The sequence below is a fragment of the Nicotiana tabacum genome, chromosome 4, assembly GCF_000715075.1.
Source record: "Nicotiana tabacum cultivar K326 chromosome 4, ASM71507v2, whole genome shotgun sequence".
In the NCBI taxonomy this organism is placed as follows: Eukaryota; Viridiplantae; Streptophyta; class Magnoliopsida; order Solanales; family Solanaceae; genus Nicotiana; species Nicotiana tabacum.
In genome coordinates, this window is record NC_134083.1 from 79,970,524 (window position 1) to 79,996,152 (window position 25,629).

Genomic DNA, 25,629 nt, shown 5'->3' on the forward strand with positions numbered 1-25,629 from the left:
TTTGAACCTGCTTATCACCAGAATTATCAACTGGAACCAACTCCTTTCTAGTTTTAGATAGAGTATCTTGCTTTACACCAGTTTTAACTCGATTGTCCCTAACTTCTTTCCACTGCTCACTCACATTGCCCACAACCTTTTCTTTACCAGTACCAGCCTTTTTGTCATCTCCCTTGTTCTCCATTAGCTCTGGATGTAATTGCCAACGGTATAGCTCATCATGTCCTTGAAGTTTACATTCCTTGCAATATTTAGGAAGATAATCATAATTCACCTTAACCCATTCTATCCTAACTTCCCCAGTGACTTCATTATCAATATCCATACGAATTTTCTTAGGCAAGTCTGCTAAGAGATCAATGAGCACTTTCAATGAGCACAACTAAGCCTAGTTTTATTAATGGTCGCCATATCCAGATGCAGTGGCTTACTAACTGCTGAAGCTAATGAAAAAAGATATTCCTTGACAAAAAATGTATGCAATAAATTTGGAAAAGATATCCATGCCATTACCTTAGGAGTCTACTCTCCAACTTTAAATTTTGAATCATAGATCAACGTCCTCAGCTGATATTCATAATCATCTTTGACCTTGACATAATAAACACTTTTAGATGAAAAATCTATAAAATCTTTTCATAGTGTTAGCCGTACCAAGACATGCATGTCCCTAAGGAATCCCACGTTACATTTTCCTTTGATCCTACATTGAGCAGGGATTATTTGACGTAGTTCTTGGAGCTCAGGCCATCCATATGAAAACTTACATACAACAGCATATTGTAAGCCTTCTATTACATTCATACGTTCCACCTCCGCTTCTGAAAACTTCACCAATGGTTTCCCAATCACAATTGTTGCCTGTCGAAGGGAAATTGGTTCAACAGTAGCGGCTCGTTCATGCATGGCAGTGTTTGACGTACTAGGTTTCAGAATTTTTGGGTAGTCTAATGGTTGTGTATTGGTATTTGATGCAATTGGGGTTGGGGCGAGGGTGGGGGAGGGATGACCAGCCGTCGATGGATGGCCGACGGCCAGATTGGCCATGGCAGCGATCAACGTGAATATCGCCGCTAGGGTTTAGGGTTTTTGCTAGAGACGTTCGCGTCTAACTCTATTTTACAAATCTTTTAGCACACAAATAATCTAATCTGGATACAAAATAACAAATTAATTTAATCATAAAACAATCACAAAAATACATATACCACAGTAAAAAAATAACTAATAAACATTATTTACAACAATTAATAACATTATTTATTCATAAAATAATAATTTATCTATTTTACTAATTTTTTACCACAACAATAATCTAATCTGGATAAAAAAAAAGCAAATTAATTAAATCACAAAATAATCACGAAAAACATAGATCACAGTAAAAAAATAACTAATACGCTTTTTTTATAAATAAGTTTTAACAAAAAGTAAGTCGGAATACCTCGATTTAAAAGTTTTTGAAAGGTGAAGATTCGATGATTTGGGAGATGAAACAAGCAATCCACTACGCGATAATGCCTTAGATTCGGTGTTAGCTTGCTACAATACCGAGAAGATACACTTTTTGTGGGACAGGTGGGCTCTACTGAGGTTTTTTTCTTTAAAAATGGAGGGGGACCGCTGGATACTGGTTTCTGGTCGGGAAAGATGGAGGCTCGCATTGTTATGTATATATAATGATGTATTCACTGCGCTATAATATACCGTGTCATATATGTGCGCTATATAGCCCGCCTTTTTTTTAGTTCAAATATAGCGCAGTGAATAACCACGCTATATATAAAATGGTACCCAGTAATTTTTTATACTTATTTACGTCGCTTGAGTCCAAAAGAACCACACTTGGTTCCGGTACGTCATTTGACGAATTACTTGTTTTCTTTTATTAATATGAAAAATTTATTTAAGCAAAAAAACAAGAAACGACGATTAAAGAGTGGAACTAATGCAGATTGCCGGAATCCAAATGTGCCTTCAAAGAAGTCTTTATGATTTCCTTTTATTAAATTAAGATGGACAATTTGCATAAAACTGTTGATTTCTGTAAAGTTCTCACGTTAGTGGGAGTAGATGGTCTATCCAATTCCAAAATGATCAGTACATTATTGAAGTACTAGGAGATTTCTCTTTATTTGTTTTTTGGTACTATCAACTTTCATTAATTACCAAGTAGAATATTTACAAATGCAGCTAGACTTTATACTCAGTCTATTGTTCATATGACAAACACACTACAGTAATAGAAACTATCCTATACACCTTAACTAGGAAATCTGAAATTCTGTAGAGTCATCTTAAGATTGTCAGCAACACGAACATGACAGGTTTAGGCTATTTCTCTAGCTACAACATCACTTGTTCTCGCTTTCTGCATAAAAACTCTGTTGTTTCGTTCAATCCATATTGCATATATGTACTCTGTATATACCAGCTTTAGTATTTTTTCTTGCTTTGTCTTTCCTCTTGTTCTCTGTTCTATCCAACTTTGCATTTGCCCCCGTGACATCATTGATGGACAATCAGTTTGTATCCATGCCATTAATTTGCTCGACACTCATCTGCTAACTTCACATTCAGCAAATAGGTGATCTTTTCTATCCTCTGCTAGTTTGCACATTTGACAGCTTGTATCTATCTACATACCCCAACTTTTTAGTCTTGTAGTTGTGAGTAATTTGCCTTGAAATTGGAGCCATGTTATGAAGACTACTTTCGGTCTTGCTGCATTCCCATACATCAGGTTCTTCCAGGTGACTTTTGGTAGATCTCCTACATTTTCAGGTAGACGTCCCTAATCATGCTCCTGCTCCCTGGTGACTTATGTTCCACATTACTCAATTCCTCTCTTGCCTTGAATAATTTCCTTACCATCCAACTTGCTTGCTGGGGTATGGACATATTTGTTAACTGCTTCCCTTTTATATAGTACTCATGTATCCATTTGATCCAAAGAGTATCTTGCTTACTATGTAATTCTCAGCAAGTTTTAACTATAGCTGCTTTGTTCCAGATCTTCAAATTTGTGAGGTTAAGACCTCCAGCTGACTTTGGCACGCACATTTTACTCCAAGAAACAAATGCTTTTCTACTTATTTCATTTTCTCCTAACCAAATATAGCTTCTACAGTAAGCTTCTATGGCCTTCATCACTTTGGCAGATATTATAAACAACTGAGCCTAGTAGGATTGAACTCCAAACAGAACTGACTTCACCAACTGGACTCGACCAGCATATGACAACTTCTTTGCTACCCATGAAGCCACCCTTGCAGTGATCTTGGATATTGATGGTTTCCATTCTACCATCTTCACCTTTCTTGTAGCCAGTGGAATCCCTAAATAGCTGAAAGGTAATTCCCCTTGCCCATATCCCAGTAGTTGTTGAATATCATATTTGAGAGGATCTGGTACTCCACCAAAATAGATAGCACTCTTTGACTTGTTAGCTTGTAAACCTGAAGCATCTGTGAAGTTACCAAACTTTCTGTGCAGTAGACCTACAGAAGTTAGATCTCCTTTGGCAAATATTAGTAGGTCATCTTCAAAACTCAAATGAGTGATATTCATTTTTGAACACTTAGGATGATATTTAAATTGCTTCTCATCCCTCAATTCACTAAGATTTCTGCTTAAGTACACCATGACTATGGAAAATAAGAAAGTGACATTGGGTCCCCTTGCCTCAGCCCTCTTGCAGCATCTAATAGTTTGGTTGGTTCTCCATTGATTACTATGGAGTAATTAACAGTTGACACATATTCCATCACACATCTAACAAACTTTGGAGGGAAGTGCAGCTCTTCCGACATCTGTTTCAGGAACCTCCAATCTACTGTATCATAGGCTTTTTGAATATCTACTTTGATCATGAATCTTGGTAAGATGTATTTCCTTGTGTATGCCTTTACCAATTCATGTGCCAAGATCATATTGTCTGCAACGTTTCTCCTAGGAATGAATCCAGCTTGTGTTTCTGTGATGATACTAGCAATAACCTTTTGTATTCTTCCTGCCAGGACTTTAGCAATGATTTTATAGAGAACAATACAGCAGGCAATTGGCCTATACTCTTTGATTGTAGCCGGATTAGCTACTTTTGCAATCAAAGTTACTGCAGTATAATTGATGCCTCTTAACATAGTACCTGTTATAAAGAACTCCTTTACTGCTTCCATAACTTCATTCTTGATAATTGGCCATGTTTTTTTTTTATAGAAAATTGCATTGTATCCATCTACCCTTGGTGCTTTGTCATCTTCTATAGAGCATAGTTCATCATAGATTTCTTGTTCTGTTACTGTTTCACATAGCTGAAGTTGCTGATCATGGTTTAACTTTTTTCCTCTTCTTATGGTCTTCTTATTTACTACTGCCACACTGGGAATTGCTGTGCCCATGAGTGACTTGTAAAACTGAGTAATCTTTTCCCTTATAACTACTGAGTCAGTCAGTCTCCTTCCATATAGAGAATCTATCTATGTGATTTGTTTCCTCTGTTTCCTATCCTTCATGACTGTTGAGAAGTGGCTAGTGTTAGAGTCCCCAAGTTTTATCCACATTGCCCTCGCCTTCTGTTGCATAATACTTTCTTCAATCAAGGACCACTTTCAAGTTGACATAGTATATTCTTCTCTTCTGATGCAAGTGCATCTGTGTAATGTGCACTTATCTTGGTCTGAACCTCTTTAAGGTCTTCCCTGGCTTGTTCAATCTTCATAGCAATACCCTTGAACTCAGTTTCATTTAGAATCTTCAGTTTTCCTCGTAGGTCTTTCTGTTTCAGCCAAATGTTTCTCATTGTATCTACATGCAGGTTCTGTGTCCAGCAGTCCTCCACTATCTTAGGAAAGTTCTCATGTGTTGACCAAACATTAAATAATTTGAATGGTGGCTTGATCTTTGGCTCCCTCAAGTTAGTGTTTATCATCATAGGGCTATGATCTGAGATGTGAGGTAGTTTGCACTTAGTAGTGAGATGTCCAAACTGCATCATCCAATCTGCATTTCCCATTGCTCTGTCAATTCTACTCCAGATTCTGTCTCCACCTTGTTGTTTATTTGTCCAAGTATAGTAATCTCCCTTCCATGGTAGCTCATTCAGCATCAGATTTCGAACACATTCAGCAAAGTCCTTTATCTCCATGTTAGTTACTGCAGTACCATATAGTCTATCCTTTGGGCATAATATGGAATTGAAATCACCCCAGATAATCCAGGGTTTAGATACCTTATGTGAGATTCCTGCAAGTTGTTGCCATAGCTCCTTTCTCTTTTCTAGTGTGTTATATCCATACACAACTATCATATCACACTCAATGATTTGGTTCTTGCTAACCACATTACAGTGCAATAATTGAGCTCCTTGTTATATACTCTTGATCTGATATACAACACTATCCCAAAGTATCTAGACTCTTCCATTAATTGCACTTGCATAATTAGCTTCAAACTCTCATCCAGGAGCTATTTTCCTACTAACTTTGCCTGCATTATGCTCCTTGACTCTTGTTTCCACTAATCCAACTAACTTTACTTTATTCTCTTTAAGGTATGTAGCCATTTCTTTTTGTTTATATATTTTATTTATCCCCCTCATATTCCATGCTAACCAAGACACTATTGATGGCATATGAATCCCCCTCCTAAATCAGAGGGGAGTAAGACTGCCACCACAACATCATCTTGTTGCAATATTTCAAACTCATTTCTCACAAGTATAGCAACTTACACTATTTGATTTATAGGTCTGTCATTTATTTCTTCAGCTGTCTTTTCTTTCAATAACTACTTCTCTTTGGCTTGTGGATCTATCTCTTCATTTACCATTATTTATGTTGGTTGTTGTGTTTGTTTGGTCGTCCCTGTATAGCTAGTACCCTGCTGATCAGAGGTAGCTGGCATACGAGTGTCTACCTTTGGTACCCAAGTTGGAACCAGTTTTTGAGGTCTCTTCATCCTCTTTATTGGCCAAGTTTGCTTTGGTTCCTCTTTGTGCGATGTATCCATTATTTGCATATCATAGTTATGCCATATCATTAAACATTTTTCACAGTATTCAAGTTTCCATTCAAACATCACTCCTTGCTAGAATGTTTTCCCTGAAGGATCCATCACTGTTATTTCAGATGGCAAGGCCTTAGTGACATTAATTTCTATGAGCATTCCAGCAAATGATATTCTAGTCTATTTTGATGTGCATTCATCCGCATATTTAGGAACACCAATGACATTGGCTATCCTACTCGATGAATCCCTGCTCCAAAAACTCATGGGTAGATTTGAAACCTTAACCCATAAAGGCAATTCTGTGAGGAACTCTGCATTAAAGTCAAAATCTGGAGTCCATTGCTTTAAAATCATAGGTCTGTTGTTAATACTATAAGGTCATGCATATAGAATTTAATTCATGTCTGCTATGCTTTGAAATTTAACAACATAGTATCCCTTCTCATGATAATAGATTCTAGGTTCCGATACAGTATTTCAGTTTTGCTGCACGTACTTCTTCATGTAATTATATCCAGGTGTATCTCCCACTACATATACTATTAATGCCAACTTCTATTTATCAATCTCCTTTTCTGTTTCTTCTTTGCCAAGATTAACAATTACAGATCCCTCAACCAATTCCGGAGGAATATAATCAAGAGACATACCATTAGTTGCAGCACGATTACAGTTGAATAGTCCAGTCCTAGTAGGCTCTGTAGCTTGTTGCTTCATTGCTACTTCATCTTTCTCCTTTGTTGAATCTTTGAGCTTTGGATCATTAGTGTTTGTACTTCCTTATGGCCTTTTTTTCCTGTCAATTGCGTTTTTGGTTCTCCGCTGAGGTTCAATTTCTTCACCTCAGGGTTCGATTTCACTGCCGACACCAATGGTGAAAGAGCTGGAAAATGAGTCGCTACTGGTGTTGAAATTCTTTGTTCTCCTCCATTTTCTAGAGTTTCAGTTATTACCCTAGCACTTACCGAGCTCCCTACTATAACAATTGGTTGTTTCTTCGGTCGATCTCGCCCTCTGGCCATGGCTACCACCGTCGGCGTATGTTATCTTAACGTGCGCCGAGATCCCTAAGCTAGAGAGAGAAAATCTATTCAGATCTCTTTATTTTTCTTTCATAAGCTTGAAATTCATTTCCATAATCTCTGTTTCCAAAATATGTTATTTAACATATATAGGAGTTAAGTCTGAACACTATTTTTTTTAAAAAAGGTCTGAACACTACTTATTTAAAGTTTCAGGTACAATGTCAAATTGTTAGTGTAATAATTCACATCGGTTAATGCATTATTCCTCTCAATATCTCATAATAAAAAGTTTTATAATATACAGCGAAAGAGACGTAAATTAAAATTTGCGTGTGAGAACAATTTTTGTATATATCAAGATCATAAAAAGTAGACATGCAATAGTTTGTATACTTTTAATTTTTTGATTCGAGAGGACCAATCAGGTTTCAAATATGGATAGAGAGATACCTACCTTTAGAGGCATTTTTTGACATTTTAGTCTAACGTGTTGGTGTAGTTCAACTTGGTATTAGCTTTCAAGAACAACGAAAAAGTAATCTAAGGTGAATTATTAAGAACTTGCATGGAGTTTGATAGAGTTAGGAAACTCACTGGTGTTTAAATGGCAGAGAAAAGAATGTTATCGTGTTGACAAATATGTCTTATTGCCCTTCGTGAGTTCTTTAATTCACCACTCTCTTACTTTCTTTCGAGTTGTAATGCATAAGAAAAAGAGATAATGCGAGAGTTCACCAAATTCAGTTAATACACACCAAAAATGAATAATGATATTTAAGATTGTTATGATCCAAATTCATGGAAAGTATTATCCGCTTTGGCCCAATTGACTTCATGAATTTGTCTCTTAGGCTATGCTATTATCGAGCCCAAAAGCGTGCCTACCATGTGAAATTTGTGTTATTCCTTAATACTTTTCATTTTCCTCTTTCATAGGGACGTAGGATTTGCCTAACGTGACATATGCACTCCTTATTCAAAAGATAGTAGTCATCCTAGAAGTCTTTTAGTCCTGTTTAATCCGTCCTCACTGGTCTGCCCTGCGTCATGGCACATTAGGGGTTCTTCAAAGTATGAGTTCATACACTTACTAGCTAAGACTAGATCATCAAAGACCATATTTCTTTTCTTAATACCTTCCTTATATTTCTTAAGAGACTTGCCCTAGGCATAACCTATATTCAAAGAGTTTCAACTATCGAATGGGCGTCTACATAGACCTCCAAGCATATGGGATGTACAACTATGGGTAAACAAAGACTTACTTTATCATAGATTAAGTTCAAGTCTATGTCAAATTAGTAAATGTTAGATATATATTTTAATAATAGATAATAACTTAATTATACTTGCAGGAAACCGATTCCAAAGAAGGATGTCACAAGAATTAGAAAGATTCTAGCAGACGATCTGAAAGGAAGAATCAAGGAGTCAAACGTTCACGTTAAGATCCAAAGGCAAGAATCAAAGAGTAAAATGGTAGTGACCGCATCTTTTATGGATACTCGATTCAACTATTTATGGAAGGTATCAATCAATCAGCATAGAAGATCAATCAATCTACATAAAAGATCTACGGAGAATATTCATCTCAACGGCTTGCAAGGAAAAGGAAATCAAGGAAGAAACGAAAGGAAAATCCATTTTATTCTTGGAAAAAAATCATTTTGATTGATTCTGACAATCAACTCCCTTGGGTTGCCTTTCAATCATTACACTATCACGCCATGAAGAATGGAGACCAACTCGTTATATATTCTACAGAAGATGCCAAGGAAGGGTATACTTTGATCGAACCAATTTCAATCTATTTGTTCTACTTCAAACAAGCATTGTAGTCTGCTATAGACTTCTTATGTAACAAGGAAGAGAAGAAAGAGAGAAAAGAATCTTGGTGAGACATTATATCGAGCATGGAGAGAAAAACACAGTGACAAAGTTGTTGGTGTATAACAACATCAACCCATCTGTACTAATCCACTTCATACTTGAAAGAGAACACCCTTGCAATCCAAGGGGACTAGACGTAGGATTTATTCTACATCCGAAACAGTATAAAAATATATTGTGTCAATTACTTTCTGCAATTTATTTTCCTATATTCAGTTTTAAAAGCCTAGTTGACTAGAACGCAAGTTAGTCGAATACCTCGAAAAAGAAAAGAAAAATTTCAATTCACCCCCCTCCCCCCCCTCCCCCCCCTCTTGCACTTTCAATTGGTATCAGAGCAGGTCTCACACTTTTGCTTAGAAACTTGTGAGAAAAGATCATGGAAAATCTAGTAACTATTGGAGCACTTTTTCAAGAAGAAATGTCACAAGTCAGGCCACCATATTTCAATGGACAACACTTTTCTCACTGAAAGTGCGAATAAAAATTTGTACAAAATCTTATGATGTCAAAGTATGGCGCGTTATCAAAATGAAAAACTATCCACTATTAGCAGCAGCTCAACCACCCGCTGACCCTGAAGATATAGATGAATACGCAGACGAGCAAATGGTTGTTGTTTAAGTCAACGCTAAGGCAAAAAACTTGCTTTATATTGCCATTAGTGGAGAAGAGTACGAGAAAATTTCAAGCCGTGACACCCAAAGGAAATGTGGGACAAACTAGAAGTTACCTATGAAGGAACCATCAGAGTAAAAGAAACCCGGATAAATCTATTGGTTCACGATTATGAACTTTTCCAGATGAAAGAAGGAGAATCTATTAAGGGGATGTTTGCACGATTTAGTAAAATCATTGGCGCTTTGAAAGCCTTTGGTAAACCCTACTCAAGCGGTGATCAAGTTTGAAAAATCCTAAGAAGTTTGCCTACTACCTGGCAGACAAAGGTAGCTGCTCTCGAATCTCAAGATCTAAACAAACTTTCATATGATGAATTACGAGGAGATATTATAGCATTTGAGAAAACTTATCTCAAGAAAACTCGTCAGGAAGAAAAGAAGAACACAGTTGCTTTCAAAACTATAACTAAAGGACCTGAAAATGAGGTTGATGATGATCCAGAAGCTCTTGAACAAGAAATCGCCATGGTGTCAAGAAACATGAATGGATTAATGAGAAGATACAAAAACACAAATAAAGTAAGGATTTCATCTAGACAAACTAGGCAATACAATGAACAAGATAAAAATGACAGAAAATGCTATGAATGTGGAAGGTATGGCCATGTTCAAGCTGAATGCGCCGAACTTAAGAGGAAAATCTATAGAAGATTCAATAAAAATAAATTCTTAGAAAGCTGGAATGATGAAGATAGTTCAAAACATGAAGAATTTTTTGCTTCATGGCCATCTTGAAAAATGACATTAATAGATACTCTGGTTGTTAGACTGATGAAGATGCATCAGACGATGAATGCAAAGAAGATACTGAAAACTGTTTCATGGCACGAGGTGAAATAAGCGAGGTAAGATCCTATGATTGTGATAGATGTAATAAATTATAGAATATTCTTGACCTTACCCTGAAAGAGTCTCAAAAAATGTTGAATGAATTAAGGAGACTCAATAGGAAAAAGAAGGACTGGGAACTTAAGCTTGATGTTTGTGAAATCGAAAGATATGTACTTCAAGATGAAGTCCAGGAACTGCATATGCAACTTAATGGCATGCACTAGTCCACCAGTCATAGTTCTGTCAAATCTAATCAAGCGACTTACAAGTCAACTAGAAAAGGACTGTCTAGAACTGTGTCCACAAGTACTAACACAAGTGGGAGATCAAAAATTGGATCAACCCATGTGTGTCATTACTATAATAAAGTTGGACATAAATACTCTTTTTGTAGATTTCGTAAATATAATGTTTCAGGATGGATTTGGAAACCTAAAAACAACCTTGATTCCTGTAGAACTAACCAACAAGGACCTAAGCAAGTTTGGGTACCTAAAAGAAGGTGATAATTCTATTTTGCAGTAGCACCACAGAAAGAGTTGCAAAGAAAAATGGTATTTAGATAGTGGGTGTTCCAATCACATGACGAGTGACAAAAATCTATTCAAAGAAGTCACAAAAATAAATGGAGAAAATATCAAATTTGGAGATGATTCAAGAGGAAAGATAGTTGGTACCGACACAGTTCCATTCAACAATAATTGCGATATTATAGAGGTATATCTTGTAGATGGACTGGACTATAATCTCTTGAGTATAAGTGAACTGTGTGATTAGGGGTATGAAGTTAAATTCAAGAAAACATGGCGTGCTATTGAAAATGAGGCAGGTAATATCATTCTTCCTTGTAAAAGGTATGGAAACGTCTACATTCTTGATGGCATTGAAAATCTAGATAGTCATATTTATTTAGCATCCATATCTGATGATCCATGGCTCTGGCATAAAAAACTTGGTCATGCAAGCATGCATCTAATTGAAAAACTTTCTAAGCATGATTTAGTTATTGGTCTTCCCAAGCTTAATTTTTCTAGAAATCATGTATGTGATACATGTCAAATTGGTAAACAAACTAGAAACTCATTCAAAACCAAGGACAATGTGTCTACTACCAAGCCTTTATAATTGCTTCACATGGACTTATTTGGACCCACTAGAATTGCCAGCATTGGAGGTAAACGATATGCTTTTATTATTGTTGGTGACTACTCACGTTTTACATGGGCGATTTTCTTATCTCATAAAGATGAAGCATTGAAAAACTTTAAGATTCTCTGTAAAAGAATTGAACGAGAAAAGGGGAATCTTATCACAACTATTCAAAGTGATCATGGAGAAGAATTTGAAAGCAGAACTTTTGAAAAATTCTGCAACGATCAGGGATACACTCATAATTTCTTAGCACCAAGGTTACCACAGTAAAATGGAGTGGTTGAACATAAAAACAGAACTCTGCAGGATATGGAAAGAACCATGATACTAGAACAATCCTTCCCGAAACACTTTTGGGCATAAGAAGTTAGCACATTGTCACTTTCTCAACAGGTGCTTAATTCGACCTATTTTGAAGAAGACTCCATATGAACTATGAAAAGGTAAGAAACCCAACATTGGATACTTTTACCCCTTTGAAAGCAAATTCTTTGTCCACAACAATGGCAAGGATAATCTTGGTAAGTTTGACCCAAGAAGTGATGAAAATATATTTCTCAGCTACTCGAATAATAGTAGATCTTTTAGAATCTATAGTAAGTGTACCTTATGCGTAGAAGAATCAGTCCATGTTATTTTTTATGATAATAACTCTATGGCCGAGAAAGAAGATTTTGCAGGTGATGAAGAGATCGGTCAAAATCAACAAAAGATTAGTGAATAAAAGACTTCAAAAGAAACTGCTGACAGTATGACTGAAATCCCATAATCGACTAATGAAGACATCAGTGAGCATGATCAACCTCAGAATGAGTCTACTAATCAACATCCTGAAGCAGTACCAAATGAATGGAGAAGCGAACCAGAATATCCTCAGAAATTTATCATTGAAAATCCAACTGATGAAAAGGAAAAAAGAGGAGCTTTAAAGAAAAAGGCTAACATCACACTCATATCCCAAATAGAGCCAAAGAAAGTTGATGAAGCTTTGAAAGACTCAAGTTGGGTACATGATATGCAAGAAGAAATTGATCAGTTTGACAAAAATCAAGCTTGGACATTGATGCCCAAACCAGCAAATGCAACAATCATGGAACCAAATGGGTATTCAGGAATAAACTGAATGAAGAAGGTAAAGTTATCCGGAACAAAGCAAGGCTAGTCGCTCAGGGTTACTCTCAACAAGGAGTCGACTATGATGAAACCTTTGCTCCAGTAGCACGGTTTGAATCAATTCGTATCTTATCAGTATATGCCTCTTTTAAAGGTTTTAAACTATTTCAAATGGATGTTAAAAATGTATTTTAAATGGCTTCATTGATGAGGAGGTTTATGTTACACAACCTCCAGGTTTTGAAAACTCGCAGTTTCCTTATCATGTGTTTAAGTTGACTGAGGCTCTCTATGGGCTAAAACAAGCACCTAGAGCTTGGTATAAAAGACTAAGCTCATAGTGAGTATTTGTTAAGATTAATTTATTGTCCTTTTTAGTAGTTCATATGGTTAATTTTATTGATGAATATGTATTAATTCGTTACATTTCTTGTTTATTCAATGAAGTAATGGCTTTCCATTTTAGCATGCTTTAGTTTCATTTTGATCTCCTATCTTAGTGACTAAATTGGTCCTGCCTGTATCTATCTATTCCTGCCATAAATTTAGTCTAGTTTCAAATATTGGTTAGCAGTAAAATTATAAGAGATTAGGTTGGGCCATGATTGGTTTAAGACTTTAATTGGACTTCCCTAACGTATTTATGGGCTAATTGTTGCACATGACCAAAAACAAATAAACATTCACAAGCTAGCCAACTGTTTTCATAATTAATTTACTTCATTTCCTCCATAACAATATACATACCTCATGACCTTACAATAATGTCAAAATTAGTAATTGAATAATATTCGAACACCGTAGCTTGATTTAGGCACGATTAATAATAAATTATCGTGACTATGGGTACGGTTCCTATGGCATAGTCATGATACGTAAACCCCAATTCAAGTGCACGTTTCACGTGACTTGACCATAATTTCAAATAATAATAAAAATAAACATGTTGTAAATCGCGGGTGCATTTCATGTGGCGCGGTTTGCAATGTGTACCAAAACGACAAGTGTACGACATCGCGACTTGTTCAAATAAATTCCATAAATATTAAAAAGCAGTAAAAGACAAAAATGCACAATAGGTTTAAAACATATAATAAATCAGATAATTACGCCAAGTATTAATTGTTAAGCGACCGTGCTAAAACCACGGAACTCGAGAGTGCCCCACACCTTCTCCCAGATTAACAAAATTCCTTACCCGGTCTTCTGTGTTCGCGGACCAAAAATAAGAGTCAAATTTTCTCAATTTGGGATTCTAAAATAAATCGGTGACTTGGGACACCATAAATTATTTCAAGTGACGAATCTAAATAAATAAATAATCTCATTTCGAATAATGCCACTTAAATTGAAAAAATTTCCCTATCCCCTATACCCTAACCCCTAACCCTGCGGGAAAAAGGAGGTGTGACAAGTGCTACCCAAAGTGTTTGGAGTCAAAGGCCACTGCCTTATTGGATTACTCGCGCCGCGACAGAATTTGATGCGTATGGATCAATACGAAGACTTTGTTATTTCCCTATCAAAGAGTGTTAATTATTTTATGCATAAAGGGAAGGAACATCAGCTTAGGATATTCCCTTGGACCATTGGATTCAATCCAAAGGAGGAAACCTCACGAACAGCTGATTGGATTTCGTTCCCAAATCTGTCGCCTGACTTATTTGCACGTAAGTCTTTGCTTTCTATTGCTGATGTGGTTGGGATACCAATTGATGTTTACAAAGCAACATAGACTAGATCGAGACCTAGCACTGCAGGGTTAGAGTGATTCTAGATTTACTTGACAAACATCCCGATAGAATTCGTCTCAGAAGTATTGACAAAAAGACTAGAAAGATCATGGAGGAATTGCAAGATGTAGTGTATGATAATTTGCCTTTGTATTTCAACCATTGTAAGCACCAAGGTCATGATGAGAAGAAGTGTCGTGTATTGTTGGGCAAAACAAATAACAACAGTAATGTGGAGGAGGAAGGAGTCGAGGAAGATGATCATCCTATTGAAAAATTACAAGGTGATACCAGGAACTTTTTGAATGCAAAGAAACAACAAAATTTGAAGCTTGATACATCTACAGAGAAGTTGTTTGATGTTGGAACAGGCGCGGCTTCACATGTATTGAAGGCAGGTTCAAGAAAATCCCTATCTGCTAAAGTTTGTGTGGGGCGGGGGATGTCTCAGAATGCAACCTCTGATGGAGTTGTTGTTACAGGGGTTAACAAAGCTGTTAATTTTGTGCCTAATGTAACTATAGTTCAAATTGAAGCTGGCCAAATTACTGAAAAGACAACAACTACTGAAAAAACTGTGCAGACGAGTAGGACTGGGACAATTGGTGTTGTGCAGTCTGTTCCAGTAGGTGGCTTTGGGCAGGGGCTGTTTGGAATCAAGTTGCTTCTGGTGTTGATGTTGGTGTTAAAGATGTTGCAATTCCAATTAAAGTTGGGCGAAAGTATGGGGGTGTAGGTGTGGAGCATGTCAAGAAAAAACCAATTGGAGATGATAAGAGGTTGAAGGATATTCCTGCATCCACAGTATTTGCAATGATGTATACAGCTACTGCTGGTGCATTAAAGGCTGCTACTGATCGACCTGTTAATTCAAACAAGAGTGATACGGTTCAACAAGTTGATGGGGCATCTGGGATTCAAATTGGTAATGGACGAGGGATTTATCACGATCAACCAGCTGCTGAAATTGTTGGTTCTACAGCTGTGAAACAGATTTCACAGGTTTTAGAGGGGGGAAATCAGGATGCTAATGGCCATGTAGCTGCTGGGCACATTAAAATTAGACAGGAGCAGGTAATAACAGAAGGGAAGGAGGAAAAGGCTGGGCAGGTGTTTGACAATACAGGTAGAACTGATGCAGAACTGATGCAATTCCATCAGAAGTAGGTGCACAATCTGCTGCACAATCTATTAAAGCTAATGTTGGGCACGGTGTGAATTTAAGTGCGAAATATACTATTGTTGTGGTTGCAACTGGTATGGAGACTTTGGATGCCACAATGGCCGGTGCACAAACAGATATTTTGAAGGCTGGAAATACTGCGCAAACTGCTTTACCTAGTGTTAGAGAGGTGTGTCATGAAGTTGTTAAGGGTGATATTAGTGCTCAGGAGACTTCAGAAGGCTGGACGAGGGTGTCGAACAAAAAAGGCATTCCAAAAAAGGTACAACAGTCTCAAATGATCACTAGACATGGTATAGATGCAACAAGTTGTTCAAATCCTTATGCTGCTCTTGATACGATGATTGATGCTGGTGGGAGGATTGCTGGGGAAAATTTGCAGCTGGTGGAGAGGAATGATGCTCAAAACTTTCATCAAAATAGCTCCTCGACTCCAGCTATGTTGAATCTTACCTCTATTGGGGCTCAAATATTGGAGAACATGAATCCTTTACATGTTTTCACTGGAAATTTGGCTCCAAAGGCTATTGCACACCGCCACAAAGGTGTTACTGATAATTCTCATGGTTATAAGGTTGGATTGAATACCTCTCATCACGAGATCCCCTCCAATGATGCAATTAGTCTCTCTGAAGACTCCGTTCACCCAACTGATACTCGTGAGGCCATTTCCTCAAATTATTATGCTTCTAAAAAACCAACTAAAAAAGACGAGCGCAATGACGCAACTCAACAGAATTTATATGAGCTAGAGGAGTCTGGTAATCTTAAGACATGGGCTGACCAAGTAGAAGACGAGGAAGAAGAGTATGACTCTGATAAGAAATATGAGGAAGATGAAGATGACCATATCTCAAACAGCTGGGCAGACCAGGTTGAGGAGGAGGAAGGTAATAAGGTTGAATATGTGGACAGTTATATGGGAACTGTTAGGAAAGATACACATACTGCCAACGCAAAACAAGTCAATACCCCAAGTTCAAAAGCATCAACATGGAAGAAGAACCTGCAGCTGGTGCAACATGAGGTAACAGTGAAGGTACAGGAGGAGCATGCCCTTATTTCAACTACTGTTCTGCCAAAAAAGATAGGGCTAAGTCCAAATGCTCCAGTTTTATTTTTCCTATTGGACAGAAACAAAATGCAGCAATTGTTTCATCGTTTCAGCCTACCGCAGATGACATCAACAACGCTTCAACTCCAGTAGATCAGCAACTACTAAGCAATAATGCAGCAGGCGTGAAGGACATAGAACTTTCACCACATGCTAAAAAGATGCACAAGATAGTGGCCACTGGAAATGCAATTGCTTTGGCTGCAAAATATAATTTGACACCTACCAATATTATCCATGCTCTTGTTTCGCATAACATGGATACATTGAGATCTCTTGAAAATCTGAGGATGATCATGGTGCACTAGTGCCCGGATTCAATCCTATGGACGCTTTTGGGATGGATATGGGTCAATATTTTTGTGAAGAAGGGGAAGAGGAGGAACTACTGGATGCCACCTTCAACATTATAGCTAGGGAGAGAGATCTTTCACCTAGACATGCGAGAAGTGGATCCAACAAAAATAAGAAGAAGCCACCCGAGAGGCAACATAGTTGGGACGACAAGGTAACACAAGAGGTTGTCATTAGGAAACCTCCAATGAGAGTTGCAAAACTAAAGGCCGCAACCCCTGCCACCTCCACAAAGTCAAATAGATCAAATAAAAAATGATGAAGTTCGAAGCATTGATGAAGATATTTAAAGAAGAAAGTCAAGGATTTACATTTTGAAGAGGTCACATGATGGAATAAACAAGGGCCATACTCTAATTTTTATCATGTTTTAATATTTCATTTTATAAGTATTACCATATGTAACATCATCACAGTGTATGTTATAAACTATGTGATGATCATACAGTACTTAATTCGTTCTAGCTCTTATTTTTTACATGCTTGTTAGTAGATGAGGTTGTTCATGCCTCAATAGGATTTGTAAGGTAAGGCCTAGCTCAGTAAGTGCTTGCTATATGTACTATGCCTTTGGAAAATATCCAAACGGCTATGAAATCATTCGCCCTCGTGAGACTTTGCCGACAGCCACTCGTGAGGCTGCCACCAAAAGGCAATGGAGGCGCATAGGGATGACTATATAGCCAAGGCATAGAGGCAACAATAATGTGCTATAGCCCTCCTCCCCCCCTACTTGTACTTTTTCCCTTACTTGTACTTTTCCTTCGTGGTCCTTATTTTCTTTTATTATTAATATAATACCTACTATTTAGCAAAAAAACAAAAAAAACAGAAAAGGGAGGATTTAGGATCCAATTCAATCTTCTACTTTTCTATTTCAATATCTCTCGGATTTTTATGTTGTTTCTGGGTTTAAAGTCGAAGTTGTAAGTTGATTCTGCTTTCAAAGCTGTTGTTCTATTAGCTGGATTTTCATCTTCATTCCCAGGCCTTTATTTGTCCATTTGCTGACTATTTCCTGCTTATAGGTACCTAAAGTTCCATCTGTAAACTTTTGTTAGAGTATATAAATGAAAATTTGATATGTTGATTCCCTCTCCATATCTACTTCTATATGTTCCTGCTGTTTGAATGTGAAATCTGTTTCATCTTTGTTTCTCGATGAGTATCTAATTAAATTTGTTTGTTTGAGCTGAATAGTTAAGCTATGATTACTCACTAACTAGACTAGTTGCTACCGATTGCTCACTCACCCTGTTTATCAAACCACTATTAGTCAAGTGCGTCATTTTTTTACACATATGAGGGTGAAGGTTGCATCATAGGTTTCAATTTGAAGTCAAAAGCATACAGAGTTTATGGTTTAATGATTCAAAGCTTATATGCTGTAATATTGTTTAGGCCTAGAAAATATAAGGTATTTGGTTCATGAAATGTCTATTAGCATGAGTGAGAATTTGAACTATTTCCTTTTGTTCTTTTAAGTACTGTAGTGATTTAGCTTGAAAATTCATGTATTAATGTTTAAGAAAGTCTGTAATTAATTTTGTTATTCTTGATATTTGCAAATTATATTGAAATACCATGTTGATTGATTGGGCTCAACAGAGAGCCGGCCCATCCAGTAGAGCCACAAGCCAACCCCATGTCCTGTCCATGTTATAAAAATGTCACCTATTTTAAAAGACATGTTAGCTTCAGTAGGCCCAAATCGGTTTGAATCACTTTAAGGCTTTGAACATTTTCTTAATTTCAATCCCTTACTCTCTAGTAATTGTAGCCGCCCCTTATGAATTGGCAGAACTTTGGATACTTGTAGTATACAAGCCTTGCCACTTATTAGCTAAGGATTACTCTATTTTTCACAAATAAATCCTATAACGCTGCCTCCTTATGTCAACTCCAAATCTAGTGAAGTGATCAAATTTTCTTCTTTTTTTTAAAAAAAGGTCGTAGTTTCCTTTAGACGCGCTTTTAATTTACTATCGTGATTGTGTACACGTTCGCGTGACATAATTATGATTCCCAAAATAAATCAAGGTACGCGTTCGAGCGACGTTGGCCAAACAATCTTAAAATTAATAAAGTGTTGTCAATTATGTACACGTTCGCGTGACATGATTTTGACACCCGAACAAACGGATATACACACACGTGATCCATTTCAAAGATAATTTCATAACACCATAATAAAGTAATTTAAAAGCAGTAAAAGGTAAAACGCACATAGGTTCTAAAATGCGTAATTAAATAATTAATTAAGCCATGTATGATTAAAGCGACCTTGCTAAACCAACGGAATCCGAGAGTGACTCACACCTTCTCTCGGGTTAACAGAATTCCTTACCCGGTCTTTTGGTTTTCGCGGACTTAAATCGAGTCAATTTCCTCGAATGAATTTTAAAATAAACCGGTGACTTGGGACACCATAATAATTATTCCAAGTGACGACTCTAAATAAATAAATAATCTTATTTCGAATAATATCACTTTAATTGAAAAAATCCTCTATTCCTCGGAAAAAGAGATGTGACAGTTCTGGCGGCTCTGTTGGGGACAAGAACCCATAACTTCTAGTTCAGAGTTCAGAATTCGAGCTTGTAATGTGATCTATACTTGGCTTTCTTGAATGTTTATATTATTGTATTTGTGGGCCTAATGTGGTAATTGCCGCTCATTTACCGCTTTGATATTATTTGAACTGTGTAAACTGCCTTCTTACACCTCCCTTATGAGTCTTCTGAATTTATGGTGCACACGTGCGCGTGACCCACTTTTCTGTTAGAGGTCATACCAAATAGAACGAGGCTAGATCAACAACTAGGTCGGGTAGACTTTCGTGCTCCCGCTACATTGCCCCCACCTCGGCTCGAGCTGTCCGCTTGGGTAAGCCAGGTATAAAACAACTCCCTCAGGATTTTAAACCTAGAATAACATAGCCTCATGCCGGATCTCTAGTAGAAACGTTTGTTTGCATCACGTACATTTGACTTTAAAGACTCAATACACGAGTCGAAACCACAAGAAATATTGCTTTTAGTGGCGACTTATGTCGCTACAAAAGACTATAAAGTCGCTAGAAGCATTCAAGCGTCTTCCAATCTCGAAAGACACAAAAGCATCAATACAAGCATACTCCACTTGCTCCGCGCTGAGCTCTTCGTTATCCCATTTACCCAAAGTAATATTCTTGGGCTTTTCCATTTCTTTTCCAAGAACAACTTGGCACAGCTTCTTTAAACCAGCATTTCTCAGGTCCCTCATGCCATAAGCATCCGCCGCCAAATGCCTTAAGTCAAACACATTGCCCACACGTATCCCTTAATCCTTCTCCAACTTTTCAACGTCATTCTCGATTCCAACCCCAACAATGGTGCAACTGGGATTGTACAAAAAAACGAATAAGAAAAAAGGTATGTAAAACAGTGCTGGAGTTGAAATATGAGACAGCGGCGGCCAACGCAAAGCTGAAGAATTGCATCTTGGCTTTGTTGATTACGGTTGAAAGTGGGTCGCCACTCGATATCAAGTCCAACAACGATCACCGAAGAAGTCAACGTCAAAAGTAGTAATAGTCATGGCTGTCAATGCTCTGTGATCAAAACTCTGAAATAGTATTACTAATAGCTATTATAGTAATTTGTATTTTATAGGGGCAAAGTAGCAAGTTCCCTCTCAGAGGCGTTGAAAGTTCAAAATTCTGATGCTTGGGTTTATAGTTAATGCTGAGGCTGATTGAATCGCCACTATTGCTTTCGACGACGTGCTCTTCTTCAATCACTGATTGAATCCTCGTCCTGAGGCTGATTTTCTTGGGCCTCAACATTGTGTACATTGTTAACATCATTATCTGGCATTTTAAATAATTTTTGCTAAGAACAAAGAATCAAACAAGTTAATAATAGAAGTAGAAGCAGGGAACAATACAATTACACGACTGTCTGTGCCCCACAGTGGGTGTCAAACTGTTTACCCGTAAAACGATACAGTTAAAATATTACGTGATTTATAAACAAGTGAATTAATTTGATCCAAAAATAACAGATGAATTAGAGAAAAAATATACACTTAGCCTTAAAATTGGAATAAACGGTAGATATCTTGGTTCCGGGCCTAGAGCTACCGGGAGTAATAAGTACAGTAAAAATGCAAATAAGCAATAAAGTAAAATGTTATTTGAGCGAAAACTTGGGATTCACATGCTTAGTTGGGGACAATATTATATTTTTGGATTAACCTCTTCTTTATGCTTTCTCTCTCAATTTCGCTAACATTATTTGGGATTTAATATTCCGCAATCGTTTTCTCTCTAATGAACAACCTTAATTTCCGCCTTTAAAATATTTGGCTATCTTCTTAGCAGGAAAAAAGAACCTCCGGAGAAACCCCATTTATACCCATTTTATTTATGGCAAAATCCAGTTAGGATACAAGCAAGAAATTAAATTAAAGGTACTTCTGCCCTTTGTTACAATTTGAGGTAGCCTTGTCATGTTATTGTGCCACGTGCTCAAGTCTGGAAAAAGAAGAATCTGCATATTCGGGGCAACTGGGTCATATCTCATGAGAAAGAGTACATAACTTGTATTACCACTCTTCATACTTTAAAACAAGTAGTAGGACTTAGAAGTTTGTCTAATCCCCATTTTCTAGTTGGCTTTGTTTACTTAAAAAGGCCAAAAAGTGCTAGACGTGAGACATAGGTGCTAATTAGTTATAACATCTCTGAAAAAATCAGATGTTTCGACATCCCAAAGTTCATCAAACCAGAATGAACTCATATCGAACTGGTCAATTGAGTTAAAGCTGGAGTAATATTCGGAAATGTACTCATCAGAGTGCTCAAACTGATCATGAAGTTGTTGGCAGTTGGAATCATAAGTACCACCATCGTCTGGGTTGCTCTCCAATATAACCGGGCTAATTTCCATCTCAATATTTGGTTGATCGACAATGTTGAACCAATCTTGGTATGTTTGAGATAAATTCATAGAAACGCCCATCGTCTGGTTTTCATTCACTTTATTTTCTTCACATGTAACAATACTGCTGCTGTCTGATGAAGAAACATCAGGTGATTGTTTGTCGGCATTTCCTTTGGTTTTCTTCAGTGCCCTTTTATTGCTTCTTGCCCTAGTAGTACTCTTCAACACTCCCAAATGCTTCTTTAAGTGTGTATGGAAGAAGTTTTTAACTTCGTTGTCTGTTCTTCCTGGCAATCTTGCAGCAATGGCTGACCATCTAGAGATAATATAATACACTTTTCTGTTTATTAAAATTTCAAATCTTACAACAGCAAAAAAAAGAACTCAGAATTAGAAGTTCGTCTCACCTATTTCCAAGTTCCTGATAGGTTTTGACGACTATTTCGACTTCTTCCATGATAAAGGGACCTCTTTTAACATCAGGGCTAAGATAGTTCACCCATCGGAGTCTACAACTTTTCCCCGTTCTTGAAAGCCCTGCAATTATGTACGTTCACGAGACTAATTAATTAAGTAGAACATATTAATGAACTTACACACTGAATTAATTAGGGTTACAAGTATGTTTAGTGCATGTGTAGAAATATTAATGCATGCGTAGAAATCAAAGAATGAATTATCAGAATTAACATGTTGGATCTGATATTGGAAATTATTTGTAATGAATCAAACCTGCAAATTTGGGCATGTGGCTCCAATTCCAAATGCCATATCTCATGATATAAGTTTTCAATTTTTGGTCTTCCTCTGGAGACCATGCTCCCTTCTTTATCTCCTCCATGTTTGTGCTTTTCTGCTGCTGCTGTGGTGGTAATCTTGGCATATATGATTGTAGAGAAGCTCAAGTGATCACCTACTTCTTTACTGCTTTTTGTATAGTTTTTGGCCTTGCTTTGTAAACCTGAATTTATACAAAATATATTTCCCACTCACTGTATATATGAAATTCTTTAATAAAAGCCTTCTTTCCAGGAAAGCTATAGGGACTCGATCGCTGCACTACATTTAATTTTGGTTTAGTAATTTGTCCCCTAGTGCTTTTCGTCTTATATCTTTTTAAGGCTAAATTTTATAATAATTCTTTGAAGGAGAAGTTGAATTTTTCTAGAGATTGGCCGTAGGGACAAGCTGTTGATATCAGATTGGGAGTTAGAGTAGGAAAAGGAAAAATGAATTCTTGCTTTCCCACATCAATCTTAAAAGACATATTCCACCCGTTTTGGCCTGCTAGCTTCTGACGTTTACTGACTGTATGATTTTATTTGGTCACATTCTTAAATCATAGTACTATAAAATAAAAGCAGTATAAATTCTCACTGATTTAATTGGATTAAGTAATATGGATTTAAGTGACTTCTGAATGATCAATTGTTGGAAAGTTACCATATAAGTGAAAGCAATAATTTGATGAAGTGCTTCGACGAGTTAACAGAAAATTTCAAACCCGCCTTACATATGTTATTTTTTCTCCTAAAACTAATTAAAATATTTTCGAGATACTTGATTTTTCAATTTATTTTCTTAGTTATATCACAAAATTAAATGAAAAGGAAAACAATGAAGTGTATTTCCAAAATTCACAAGATACATGTTTGCCCGGAAATCAGTACATCTAAATTTGTTCGTGGTTTCTAAATTTGTTCGTGGTTTCTAGACAGATGGGCCAATTTGATCCAAAAGATAATGAATTAATCGATTGATATGTAAGATACTTGGCTGGAAATGTAGATGAAATGGTATATTCAAAGAGCCCGAGAGCCAAGTTTTCGGGCACAATGATGATATATTTAACAAGCGAGGGATCAAAAAGATATTAGATTGCTCCTTAGAGTGTATCCAATGTATTTCAGAAAAAGTCGTCCTTACAATGATGGTTGAGCCTATTATTTATAGCTCAGTGGGCGTAATGGTCGGGCCCACCACTAATCACAATTATTGGAATATGATAACGGAAAACTAACAGTAAACATAAATGCTCATATCTCATTAATGAGTCGTTACTCTTTAATACTGTGGAATATTCTTCATTCAATGCTATCGGGCGCAGCATGCTTAATCCCTTTATGGACTTGCCCTCTTCGGTGACACACGAGGTGATTGTGCCCGGTTTTACATCCCTCCCGGTTTTGACTCCATGTGTCCCCTTCTCAGACGATCACATAATATACCATATTTAACCCAATACAGATAGTTTCTATGCTTTCCGGTAACATAACTTTGTGTTACCGGAAAGTCAGTAAAAATCCTTTTTTGGCGAAAAATACTATAATTCCTTTTGTCGGTCACTGGCGGTTGATTAGACGTCTGCCCTTCCGCATTTAATGCCTAGAACACGCGTCCTCTTATGATTTAGCACGCCTTCTGCCGATTATCGAGATAATTAGAGCTAAGTATTTTTGCCGCCCAAAAATTTACCTATACGTATCAGCTCCCTTCTCTTTTGAGTTTTACTAGTTGCTTGATCTTTAAACCTGCATTCTTACTCTTCATCTCTTCTTTATTTCCTCCCAAAACTCAGAATTTCTTCTTCCCTTCTTCTAATAGTTTCTTTATCAAAATGTTCTGGCTCTTCGAAAAGTAAAAGCAAAAACGAAGATTCTACTCCCTCAACAGTAAGTTCCATAATCCCCAAGAGACTTAATGTTTCGAAGAATTTTGAGGAGAAATTCCCTACTGATAACCCTCGTTTATGGGCGATTAGCATGTACCCATCTTCCATTCATCCTTCTAGTATCCCTACTATGAAGGAAGACTGTCGCTGCCCCAATTTGGACATCATCGCTTCCAATCTATCAGAGCGAGTGACCCTCCCCAGAGAGGGTTTCATATATTTTTATACGTATCCCTTTACCTTGGGTACGTTTTGTTTGACTGGGGAACTTGATTCTATGATAATGGAATTTTGTCTCCGCTATCAAGTATGTTTGGCACAGGTAAGCCCCTCTGTGTGGAGGACGGTTGCCTGCCTCCGGCGCTTGTGTTCTGAAATCGGAGAAGAGTTGTCCTTGGCTCACATGATGAATTTGTATTCACCCAAGATCTTTCGTGGGCGGATGTTAAATCTTTGCAAGCGTGGTCACTATGCTTTGATATTAAGCATGGATGATGATAATGACCGAGGATGGATGGAACGATCTGTAGCAATTGCCTCTGGTGATATCATTTCAAAAACGACCTCATCCTTTCCGGTTGCCTGGAACCGTTCCCGTAAGTTCCTTAGTACATTCTTCTCCTCAAAATGCTTATTATGCCTGTATTGATCTCTCAACTTCTGTATTCTATAGCGACACGATGGGTCCCACCGGTAGTAGAAGGCTTAGATAGGTGGGTTCAAAAGATCTTGGACATAACCACACCCGAAATCCACTTGTGGAAAGAACTGTCCATTAAATATGGGTGAAAGGCCAAAAATCATGGTAACTATAATTTGCTCTATTTCAGTTTTTGCGTAGGTGAATTTTGGCTGAATCTTCTAACTTGTTTGTCAAATTAGGTCTATCCCCGGGCTCAGTCGAGATCCCCGAAGAGGATATCTTGGCCGACCCTGCTAATGCGGTGAG

At 37.2% G+C, this 25,629-nt stretch overlaps 3 protein-coding genes across 3 annotated transcripts; all 3 read right to left on the reverse strand.

Moving 5' to 3' along the window:
- Nucleotides 1-3,180: 3,180 nt before the first annotated feature.
- On the reverse strand, nt 3,181-3,645 carry LOC142179998 (uncharacterized). Its single transcript, XM_075250915.1, has one exon. It carries the CDS (start codon nt 3,643-3,645, stop codon nt 3,181-3,183), a length of 465 nt encoding a protein of 154 aa, XP_075107016.1.
- Nucleotides 3,646-4,597: 952 nt separating this feature from the next.
- LOC142179999 (uncharacterized) lies at nt 4,598-5,308 on the reverse strand. Its single transcript, XM_075250916.1, has one exon. The coding sequence runs from the start codon at nt 5,306-5,308 to the stop codon at nt 4,598-4,600; it is 711 nt and encodes a 236-aa protein (XP_075107017.1).
- Nucleotides 5,309-21,599: 16,291 nt separating this feature from the next.
- Nucleotides 21,600-22,987, reverse strand: LOC107771001 (transcription factor MYB58-like). The gene is made up of 3 exons (XM_016590326.2): nt 22,742-22,987; nt 22,417-22,546; nt 21,600-22,325 (listed from the first exon to the last, which is right to left on the reverse strand). The coding sequence occupies exons 1-3, from the start codon at nt 22,890-22,892 to the stop codon at nt 21,791-21,793; spliced, it is 816 nt and encodes a 271-aa protein (XP_016445812.1). The 5' UTR covers nt 22,893-22,987; the 3' UTR covers nt 21,600-21,790.
- Between the last annotated feature and the right edge of the window lie 2,642 nt (nt 22,988-25,629).